This window comes from Helianthus annuus, chromosome 4 (assembly GCF_002127325.2).
Source record: "Helianthus annuus cultivar XRQ/B chromosome 4, HanXRQr2.0-SUNRISE, whole genome shotgun sequence".
Taxonomy (NCBI): Eukaryota; Viridiplantae; Streptophyta; class Magnoliopsida; order Asterales; family Asteraceae; genus Helianthus; species Helianthus annuus.
Window position 1 is genome coordinate 11614217 of NC_035436.2, and position 12496 is coordinate 11626712.

General features: G+C 40.5%; 1 protein-coding gene across 1 annotated transcript; it reads left to right on the top strand.

The window, feature by feature from the left end:
* The first annotated feature begins 9095 nt into the window (after nt 1-9095).
* Nucleotides 9096-10908, top strand: LOC110935759 (amino acid transporter AVT6E). The gene has a single exon (XM_022178108.2). The coding sequence runs from the start codon at nt 9339-9341 to the stop codon at nt 10758-10760; it is 1422 nt and encodes a 473-aa protein (XP_022033800.1). The 5' UTR covers nt 9096-9338; the 3' UTR covers nt 10761-10908.
* The last annotated feature ends 1588 nt before the right edge of the window (nt 10909-12496 follow it).

Consider the following 12496-nt stretch of genomic DNA (forward strand, 5'->3'; position numbering starts at 1 on the left):
CCTCTATCTACCTTTCGATTGCTGAAAATACCATAAGTACGACTCTAATCATTGAACAAAACAAAGTTCAGATACCCGTTTACTTTTTCAAAACTTCAAAATTAGCAGAAATCAAATATTCTTCTTAAAAAAAAAACTTGCTCTAGCCCTAGTCCAAACGGCTAGAAGGCTTCGAAGGTACTTTCAGTCACACCCGATACAAGTGATCATTGACTAACCAATTAAGAATGTGCTTGAAAAACAAGAAAATTCCGGACGATTAGCCAAATGAGTTGTGAAAGTAGGTGAACACAAAATCACCTATGTCCTGAGAAAAGTTGTCAAAGCTCAAATCTTGGCTGACTTCATCTTGTAAGTCCCTAAAGAAGCCATAACAGAAGTTAATACAACTGCAGCTGAACCCTCCAACCCTGATACCTGGAAGCTCTTTACCAACAAAGCTTCCAGCATTGAAGGGTCAGGAGCAGGGCTAGTTCTAATTGATCCCAACGAATTGGAATTCATGTATGCCTTTCGTCTTGAATTTCAGACTACAAACAACGAAGCTGAGTATGAAGCATTAATTGCTTGGCTCAAGCTTGCAAAAAATATGGGTGTCAAAAGGCTTCAAGTCCTCACAGACTCTCTCAAGCTTAGACAATAACATCTACATAGAAAAAGAACCCAACATGAATAAGCACCAAAATAAATCAAAGGAATCGATTAACACATTTCAAACATGTGCCATCAAATAAATTCCAAGATCTCAAAACAAGAGAGCTGATGCAGTAAGCAAGCCTGCATCTCTTACGTTTGCACATCTCACCAAGAAGATACTAGTTGAGGTATTAAAAATACCATCCATCCAAAAAAACACGAGTTTCAAGATGTGATCACCGAAGAAGGGCCAAATTGGATGACTCCCATTGAAAAGTTCCCAAAAAACGATGAATTACCTAATGACCAGACTAGGGCTGAAAGGGTTCGTATCAAGTCAAGGCAGTATGTGTTACAAGGATATATCCTTTAGAAAAAAGGATACCTTGCACCACTACTTCGATGCGTTGGCCCAAAACAAAGCCAATATCTGATCAAAGAGGTTCACGAAGGGATATGTGGAGCTCATTGTGGCCCAAAATCGGTAATGTCAAAGTTGATGAACCTCAAACACTTTTGGCCTTCCATGCATCGAGATACCTCCGAACAACTGCGAAAATGTGAAACTTGTCAGTTACATGCTCCGGTACCCAAAAGCCCCAAACATGACCCCGTTCCCATCTCCTTGGCTTGGCCATTTCACAAGTGGGGTATAGACATTGTTGGTCCATCCCCACTAGCCAAATGAGGAGTCAAGCTCTTATTGGTAACCGTGAATTACTTCACCAAGTGACCAGAAGTAAAACCATTGGCAAAAATCTCAGGGAAACATGTCATTGATTTCGAAAGCATAATCTATCGTTTTGGGCTCCCAGGGGTACTAGTCATGGATAACTGGAAATAGTTTGCCGAGAAACCTTCTAGCTCCTGGTGCAAGGAGTTCAGAATAACTCAAGTATTCAGCTCGGTAGCTTACCCACAATCCAATGGCCAGGTTGATAGGATAAACCACAACATTGTTGAAGGGATTAAATCTCAATTAGGAAGATACGACAACAACTGGCTCGAATAGCTTCCCAATGTGCTATTGGAAATTCAAACAACCGAGAAAACGAGCCACAAAAAAATACCCTACAGCCTAGTGTTTGGATCAGAGGCTGTAATCCTAGTTGAAATCGGAGCAACACCACAAAGAACAATTAACATCGACCTCAAGCCAAATAAGAAAGAGACGATGTTGAATTTGAAACTCCTCGAAGAGGCTCATGATTAAGCAGCCATACAAAAAGCAAGGTACAAGCAAAACATAGAATCATATACAATACACGGGTGAAGCATGAACGCTTCAAGCCTGAGGACCTTGTCCTTCGAAACAATGAGGCCAACAAGAAAGAAAGCCAAGGAAAGCATGGTCCTAAGTAGGAAGGGCCACACATTATCCTTAAAGCCCACAAAGGGGGATCATACAAGCTGACAGGTCCGCAAGGCAAAAAGCTTCCCCGCCATTGGAATGGCAACAACCTTAAAAGGTTCCATGTTTAACCAAAACGTGTTACAAATAGTTCCAAAGTTGTTCTATTCCCCTAGTAATAAAAGTACTTTGAAATGAATGAACAATGAATCAAAATTTGTCTTTTTATCCTATAATCAGGTTGAGAACCTAGCAAGAAACTCCATGGCAAGGGCCATGTAAGGGGATGAGCTCCCAGGCCACATCGCTCAATAGGTTCAAGGGTTGAATGGACCTATATAAGGGGTGAGTTCCTAAATCAATACAACTCCATGAGACTCGGAGAAATCTTAAAAATCATGTCTCATAGACGGGTTTGAACAGCCTACACCAAATGTTCCTTAAGCCCCAACATTGGCTTACGAACCAAAAAGACTCTAAGTGAATGTCATACATAGGATAGAGGTTGTATCTTCTTGTTAAAAATATCCTAAGGCTAAGTGACTGCAGCACTGAACCCTTTAAGGTATAAATAACATAAGATGCACCACCCAAAACAAAGACAACATGCAAAATCAATGAAAACGCAAGGGAATAAATAGAACAACATAGCAAGATAAGTTAAAGATAGCAACAGCCATACTGGCCATCAAACATAAAACATTGTCCACAAGCCTTCAAGGCTTTAACCACCAAGGGATCTAGACGATTCCTTTAAAATAAAAAGATGTTCAAACAAACAACCCATAACATTATTCGACATGCTAAGAAAGCTATGAATTAAGGTTTCTTCTTCACTTAGCAACGTCATGGATGGTAGACTTTGATGCATCATCCTTCTTCGAACCTCCATCATCTTGGGTCTTTTTAGCCTTCCTCTTTTTCCTCCCTGCTGCACCCACTGCCTCGGAGGCTTCAAGGTTTGAACCCTTTGAGCCCTCACCACCTTCAGAACACGTTTCCTTGCTATCTCCGGAGCAAGGACGTTTCTTCGAGAGGGACTTCAACACTTCGTTACAAACAGCCTCATTAAGGCCCTTGGATTTTAGCTCCTGCAAGACAGGCAAAGGTTTACCAAAATACTTGGAGACTTCACCCATATAAGGGTAAATAATATGCCCTACCTTCAAAACAGTTTCCTTGAAAACTTCAAAGGCTTTGGGTTGAAAAAGAGAAGACTTTTCCTAAGGCTCCCCAGGCTTACAAAGCTTTGTAACCAGCAAACAAATCTTGGTGTCTCCCATGAGCAAGAAGCTCAGTGTACACATCACCCAAGACCTTTTTGAACTCCGATGAATGGAGAAGATAGTTAACCACTTGCTGGAATTCATGCTCAATGAGCCATTTATTATCACTAGTTGCCTGGGCAAGTGAAGCCTTTAACCCTTCTTTCTCCTCTAATAAGGCCTTTTTTCTGAAGCTCCAAGGCAACCTTATCGACCCTGACTTGAACCTTGTCAGTCTCCAAGAGCTTTTCCAATTCAGTCTTGTGCGGGAAGAAAATTCCTAAAAATCTTCAAACAGCAATGCTTTCTCCCTCTTAGCGTATCCCTCAGCTTCTTTCAAAGCAACCATTGAAGATTTCATCTCATCCCTCTTCTTCGAAAAGACTTCATATTCTTGCATCCTTTCTTCGAAATCGGGATACACCCTCAAGAAGCAAGGTAGCAAGGTTGCAAGCACCCATCATCATTTTCAAAATCATCAGTTCATCGTCCATAGATGAGCAAGAACCTCGAACAACAGGAGAATCAAAGTGGGTAAGAACATCCTCACAAACGGATGAAGGCTTGAAGCTGTCACCAACTGTGACCTTCCAATCCGGCACATAAACCCCCCTGGATTAACATTAGTGGAACCTTCACCACCCTTCCCGGAACCCTTCAAGCTCACAACCTTTTTACCCGCCAAACCACCAAGGGCCGTCCCTTGTCCTTTTTTGATTTTCCCCAACCCCAACTTCTAAATCATCTGAAGCCTCTATGTCATTACTTAGTTCCACCGGCTCAGAAGCCGATGGTTGGTCAGCAGTATTTATCAAACAACAGCTCGAACGACGAGTAGAGACTTTGGAAGCAACAACTTTGGTGAAACCCTTGACAGTGGGAACGTTCACATAGCCTGAACCCTCGAACCTATGTTCAGTGCCCCTAACAACAACATCTTCGCCGGTTGTAGCAAACACAACATCAGATGTGTCATCGCTCTTGATAAAGTCTAAGGCAAACATAACTGCAACAAATAAAATATAACATAAGCAGAAAATACAAAATATCATACCTTGATCATCTCTCACGAGCACAGGGTCACGATCCGGCTTGTCCCACAACTTGCTAACATCCACCAACACTAAAAGATGTTCGGGAAAGGGACAAAGCCTGGAAGGACACCCCCTAATAAACTTCAACAACCATCTATCTCGTGTTTGAAAGGTTCAAGCTCATTCAAAACAACATAAGGATGCCTCCAAAGAAGCCTGAAAGGAACAATGGACTCTGAAATCCAGAAAAATCGGTCCTTCAAAGAACCAAAGGTAGTAACCATTGAGGAAGTCAAACAAACATCAACTTGGGATATCTCAAACGTGACCCAATCGTCGTTCTTGGTCAAACGGAAGAAACATCGGAACAACAACGATGGGTCATACCCTATCATAAAACCTCAAAATGTAAAATCCCAGCAAGACCTTGAGGACGCAACTGAACAAACGACACACAATAATACTCTAAAATATTCAGAACAAAGACTGAAAACGGATGACACAAGTTGGAAAACTCGAAATGACAACAATAAAGAGCAATCGAACCAGCGGGACACTGATCGATCGATTTATGTAAACCCAGAGCCACCGGATTAAACTTTGGATCGATCCCCCATTATTTACAAAAAGTCTCAACTTCCTCTAGTGAGAAAAGAATAACTCACATACATATCTTTGCTAGCACCCAGGAGAGACGATCGAAAGAAAAAATAAAGTGAAGGCTAGGCAATTATTATTACGCAAAAGGCAAAAAACTGCCATCCATCACATTAACTGTCATTTCAAAATTCAAATCCAAAAAACTTAGACACCTGATAACCTTTCAAGCCTTGAAGCCTTTAAGCAATAAAAATCGTGTACAAAAGTCAGAAGCATTTGAGCTTACACCCCAAATACCTCTGACTTGGGGGGCTGATGACGGGGGTAGCTCAAACCTTAATAAACCTGATTAGAAACACAACAGCTTAAAAGGTTGAAAGGTTAAAAGGTTCGGAAATAGTCCAACGGTTATGAACAGTAAAAAGACAAGTCAGAGCCTTGTCACATCACCCTCTGCGTGTCCAACACTCTCACAGCCGTAAAAGAGAGTATGTGCACAGAGAACACGCTTTTATCCGCAGGTCTAAACCCTTCAACCCTTAAATGGGCAAGTCCCTCACTGTAGCCAAGGATCACTGGTCAAAGGCTTCCTCTTATAAAATATTCTTTCCCTATAAATAACAGCCTCTTGCCATTCATTCCAGCCATTCCAGATCAACTCAGATCACCCTTGATCTCTGATCTCACTTCTCCTCTCTAGAACCTGCTCCATGCTTGTTCTATTCTCGGCTCACTACAATATTATCTCACTCAACATAGACATTCTGGGTTGAACCCTTCAATCCAGAATTCAAAGTGAATAATAACAAAGTGATCCGCCTCCACGTGCTACAAACGTGGGGGGACCCCACGACCTGCGTTAGGCTAATCGAAACCTTGAACCCTTTTACCCCTGAGATATCGCTACAGGCCTTGGTCTATTATTTGTTGTATCAACAATTATTGTTATAAATCACATTATACAACTAGTTAATACCTTAAATGAATCAAGTGTCACTTTCCCGCTTGGATCTCATGCTAAAGAAACAAACTGTTCAGATGAAGGGGGTTGTAAATTTCTATAACTGAATAGTGCCGTCTAAAGATGCACTCAGTAAACAGTGCAGTGACTGCATTTGTATGCTCAGAGTGTTAGGGCAAAAATCACTTTGGCTAGCGATTTCATAAACTTTAAGTTTTGACACCCCATACTTAATACGTTGCACTTTGCCTCCCTGTCGTTTGATTCCGTCAAGTTGTCGTCCAAAAAGTGTGTCAAAAGACCGTTATACCCTTGTTTTCAATATGAAGCCTTTATTACCTTCGATCATCAGACCATTGTTCATTTTAAACTACAATGTCTTAGTTCTCTTAAGTTCCACATCGAGATTTAGGCCACATGCGTCGGAATTGAAATGTTCGTATCATGCAGGGACCTGCTACAAGGTGTCCAAGACTGATGCTAACCCGAATCGTCGATTCTTTTGTTGTGTAAGTGATAAAACTGTCTAATTATGTGATTATTTTTCTTATGTTGTTAATGTGTTTGTGATACATTGTGTAATGAATGTCACTTCTTAGTGTGTGTAATAATGTGGCAAGCTGAATGTCAAACTGTGTAAGTATATTGAAGTTGTGGATTAGGATCAAATACAAAGGCTCCTTATTATAAGAAGAGTACAAAGACTTCTAAAAAACCCACTATAAAAATAAACCCCCTAAACACCCACCACCACCCAAAAACCTAAACCCCCACCCCCCAGCACCCACCCCCAAGAATAATTTTTTTTTTTTTATCAAGAGGAGGTGGAGGTGGGGGGTTAGGTTTTCAGGTGGTGGTGGGTGTTTAGGATTTTTTTTTTAGGTTTTTGAGGAGGGGGGTAGGTCTTTGGGTGGTGGTGGGGTGGGGGGTGGGTGTTTAGGTATCGGGTGGTGGTGTAGTGGGTTTAGGTTTTAGGTTATTGGATACTTGTCGCTCTATAAATCCTTCTTACAATTAAGCGTTGTTGTAGAATAACTTAACCCTTGATAACAAAGTAGGATGATGGCAATGATGGATATATTAAAAAAACGCATAAATAGTCCATTAGAAAACATAATCAAAACAAATATTGATAGTCATAAATAGTTTAGTTCAACAATCATAAGTTGTCATAGATAATAGATCAATCAAGAATCACAAGTTGGGTTGGTTGATTTACGACGTCTGGTCGAACGCTTAAGAGTTTGCTCAGGTTCTTGCATATATGCAGGGACTACAGGGTTATCATCAGAAGAAGAAGAATATTCATCAGAATACTCATCGGTATCATCAAGATGAACATCATCAGAACCGGAATCAGACGGAGCAGGGAGTCCAGCAGCAATAGCATCAACACGTTTAGCTGCTCGTGCAGCAAGTTTGGCAGCCTTGATTTTCTCGCAGTTGCGTGAATCATGGTCGAAAACATATTGGTTAGATTTATTGCATAAACGTGCGGCCTTCTTTCGTTTGTCAGCTTTCTTTTGCTTATCTTTAATTTTCTGACCGTCTGGACCGTTCCGTTATTTTTTGGTACCACACCCTTTGTTCCTAATACCTTGGGGAGGATAAACACTTGTGCTTAAAACTGCAGGTATGTTTAATATATCACTGATGTTTGCAGTTTTTTTGTTTGATCGAGGACGACGTTCACAAAGAAATGTTTCAAATATCCGGTTTCTAATGCTTTTGATTTCAGCAGATAACAAACATAGATGATCGGGATTGTGTCTTAGTCGGGTTGTGCATTGTGTGACTAAATCTATTATTTCATGTTGATGATAGCAAATTCACTATTGTCGGATGAGTACATGTTAGATATGCTATGAACAACTGATGGGAGCGCATCTCGTTTCCATCGTGGAATGATGTTGTGTGATGGGATTCGTTCAATTTGGTTGTAATGGAATATACAGAATGCATGTCGACAAAGGTATCCAATGTGGGTGAACCCAAGGCATATACAGCTTACCGTTTGTTCAGGTATATGGAGTGACACGTGCACATATGCATAAAAATATATTAAATAGAGTATATACACTAAAGGTAATATGCACATGTGCATATGTTATTGTAGGAAAAAGAATAATGGATCCAAATATATTGTGTAACACATGCACATGTGCTTAAAAGTGTAGTCAAGACAAACAGTTACAACAAGGGTAGTATGCACATTTAAATAGGTTGTATTAAGAAAAGAATAATGGATGCAAACGTGAGAATATAATTATAATTACTGAGTATGATTCCTAATGCATATATGCATGATTGGAATGATAATGTTAACATTTAAAAATATTAAGTTGTAAATGTTATATTGTATATATTGAATAGTAAAATGATACCTCGAATTCGTTGATATAATCCATGTTTTGTTTGCACTGACGAACAATGTAATTTTTTATATCCGTTATTCCAGGACGTTCAATGGGCATACAATGGAACATGCCCATATATATTTCTTTTCTAACTTCAAGAAACATAGACCATGTGTACGTTTCAGACGCGTGTGATTCTATACGAAGACCTGTAGTTAATCAGGGGTTCGACATGTCACTTTTAAATTCCAGTTGTCATTGTGTGTGCCGCTGAGCATCAAGACTGGTGTCGAAACACATCGGAGATTGAACTAATGTGTTAGTTTCTGTAGAGTTAACTTTAAAACGTGCATTTGAGCTCTCGCATTTGGACGTAGTCTTCATCAAACAACTCATAGGTATTTCTCTGAAACAATAGGGGACCAATTCATGTCGCATAGCAAACATTTCACATAACCAAGGCTGATTGTTTAAATGGTACTCATCCATTAATAAATGCCACCTTTCTTCGAATGTTTGTGGTGTAATGAATAAATTCCACACCAGTTTGTGTATTGATAAACATATGTCTACTTGTCGTTATCCAAGCAGTCTAAGTTATTATACATACTAACTTCAAAAAAAAAAAGTAAATAAAAGGGTTAAACAGGTCAACCGTAAACCCGCCCAATTTAACACAAACGCGACCCATTTAACTAAACGTGCCCACACATTCAACCCAAAACTGACCCGAACTCAACGTTCAACCAAAAACCGAGCCACACAAATCACAAATCTTAAACTAATACTAACCCAAAAACCCTACTTCAAATTGGGCCAGAACCCAGAACACTTCACGGCCCAAAACACAAACGTACAAGTCAAAATTCAAAAAGTCAACATCCCCTGTTTATTACCACAAACCGCAAAAAACCCATTCACCCAACAAATTCTCATCAACATTCTCCCTCTTCAATCCATTGGTCAACCCAGAACACTCACAACCCATAGATCTCGCAAACCCATCACGGATTTATCCCACAATCACCCCAATTTCATCGATCTTGTAAGTATCAACTCTAACTCTGTTTCTTCACTCCTAATTTTGTTTATAGATCGAGTTTATACACATATTCATACTGATTTGATCCAATAATGGGAACTAATTACACCCCGATCCCCAAAGATTCGTTTGTCGAATTACAATTCCAAGATCAAAACAATTACAGATCTCAAAACCCTAAGTTATTACACAATGAAGTAGATGATGATATTGAATCTGATTTTGATAATCTCCCACTTGTGATTGTTCGAAAAGAACCCGAATCGGGTTCCGGGGTTTACGGAGCTGTGTTTAATTTAGCTACATCTGTAATTGGGGCTGGAATCATGGCTCTTCCAGCCACCATGAAGGTTTTAGGGTTAATAGTTGGGATTGTATTGATATTCATAATGGGGGTTTTGTCGGAGATTAGTGTCGAGTTTCTTGTGCGATTCGCGGTGCAATGTAAGTCGAATTCGTACGGGGAATGTGTTCAAGAGGCGTTAGGGAAGCCCGCGAGGGTTTTGTCGGAGATTTGTATTATCGTTAACAATGCGGGTGTGTTAGTCGTTTATTTGATAATTATCGGGGATGTGATGTCGGGTTCGCTTAGACATATAGGCGTTTTCGATCAGTGGTTGGGTAACGGGTTTTGGGATCATCGAAAGTTAGTGATTTTGATCGTCGTGGTGTTGTTTCTCGCCCCGTTGTGTTCTTTGGATAAGATTGATTCGTTGAGTACCACTTCGGCTGCTTCGGTTGCGCTAGCGGTCGTGTTTGTGATTGTCGCATTCGTTGTCGCGTTTGTTAAACTTGTGGAAGGGAAAATCGAGCCTCCGAGGTTGGTCCCGGATTTCGGGTCGAAAGCGGCGATTCTTGATTTATTAGTTGTGATTCCGATAATGTCGAATGCGTACGTTTGTCATTTTAACGTCCAACCGATTTATAACGAGTTGGAAGACCGCTCGCCGAAGAAAATGAATAAAGTCGGCCGTTTGACAACCGTTCTTTGTGTAATGATATACGCTTCAACCGCGATCGCGGGTTACCTTTTGTTCGGAAACGATACCGAATCGGATATTCTCACTAACTTCGATAAACCATTAGGGATTCGGTTCAGTACCGCTTTAACTTACATAGTTCGCGTTGGATACGTTCTTCATCTGGTTCTTGTGTTCCCCGTTATCCATTTTTCGTTACGACAAACGGTTGACGAGTTAGTTTTCAACGGGTCGGGCCCGTTATCAGAAAATAGGAAAAGGTGTTTAGCGTTAACGTTTGTGCTTTTGGCACTCGTGTACTTGGGATCCACGATGATCCCAAGTATCTGGACTGCTTTTAAGTTCACGGGTGCAACCACGGCTGTGTCATTAGGGTTCACGTTCCCGGCGCTTATCGCGCTTCGGTTAAGTAGCCAGGGTCCCGGTTTAACTAGCGGCGAGCGGTTCTTGGCTTGGTTAATGTTGAGTTTGGCTGTCATTGTTTCGGTTGTTGGAGTTGCTGGCAACATTTATAGTATGCAAAGTAAAGGTTAAGTGACTTGTTTTGGTGGTTAGTATAGAGATACAGATATTGTAACATCATTGTACGATTTGTCACCTTTTCATTTGATTAAATTTTGTTACTGTACTCATTAAGCCTTATTTGTGTACAAGTGAGAATGAAGCACTATATTTTTTAAAATGTATTATTATCAGGTATTTCTCCCTTTTTAATAATGTTTAAAACGTTAATTTAACATTATAGGGGGAACGTTTCAAAAAAAATAATAAATAAATAAACCCACCAGTGGCAGATTCAGAAAATCATTATAAGGGCAATGTTTCAAAACAGAGGGTAGCGAAATCGAAAAAATGTCAATTTTTTTTCTTCAAAATTTACACTAACGCCGGAGTGTTAAGGGGGCAACGGAGGTTACCCCCTTTTTTTGAATGTCTAACTGCTTTCCACATGTAAACCCACCCTTTCGGAGCTATGTCCAAAGGTCGACTACTCGACCACCGCTAGGAAGCGTAGCACACCACCCCCCTGATGCGCGGGAACCCCGTGTAATGGGTAAACCCTCGCCCCCCGTTAGACTCCAACCCGGGTTGAATCCCGAGCCGAGCCTTCACCCGAATGTCAGAACCACTGCGCGAAGGACGAAGGTTACCCCTTCTAACAAGGTAGATCTGGTTCTCAAACCCAAAATGGTATCCATAATCAAGTAATACATTTGTAGCTACATTTGTAGCCAAGGATGAGCATTTCTGATGAGTACCGGTACCGTATTATAACGATACTGATTAAACATCATCGGTATCGGTTTTGGCATTCATTTATCATATTTTCAGTTTGTGGTACACTTTGATTTTTTTTTTTTTAGGATGTTCAAAAATTCAGTTACCGAACTAACAAAATCAATACGGTATTTAGTTTATACTTTCACTCGTTTTCAGTTTCATTCATTTACGGTTTATCGTATTTACGATTGTGGTACACTTTGATTTTTTGTATTTTTCGGGATGTTGAATGATTCATGTACCGATCTGACAAAATCAATACCGTATTCAATTTATTTGCAAGTAAAGTTACTAATTTACAATGAGTCTTAGTTTTAGTAGACTACTATATAATGAGAAAGATAATATGTGTATAAACTATAAGGGTGTAAGGGGTGCTCACTTAAGAGGTGAGTCCCCTCTCTTACGCCCAACCAATCCTCGTGTGCCACGTCAACTCCCCTCTTAAACTCCCCTAACACCCTAAATTGATGGCGGCACTCCCCTCTTAGGTGAATTGGTTTTTTTTTTTTTTAAAAAAAAAAAGCATTGATTGGTCAAGCTCTCCCTCTCTCCTCCCTCTCTCCTCCCTCTCTCCTCCCCTCTCTTCGGCAACTCCCCACCGGATTCACACCCTCTCTCTAACTCACCTCATCATCGGCAGCCCCCCCCCCCCCTAATCGGTAAAAAGGGTCACCGCATGGGGTTGCCGAAGGCACCCCGTGCACCCTAAAGTATGCCTAAATTATAGGCATGGAAATCAAACATCTCACGTAACACCCAAGTTAAGGATAAGGGTGATGTGACACTTTTACAAAGTCAAAAGACAAAATAAATCTATATATATATAATATATGAATAAAGTGTGGGACACGTGTCAAGTGATGGTGCAACCACAATGGATTTTTGGCGGGAAAATTGTGAGAAACCTTATGTTTTCACACGGGATCCGAATTGTGAAATCCATGCCCGCAAATTTTGACCCGACTATATATTGCTTCTAAAATACC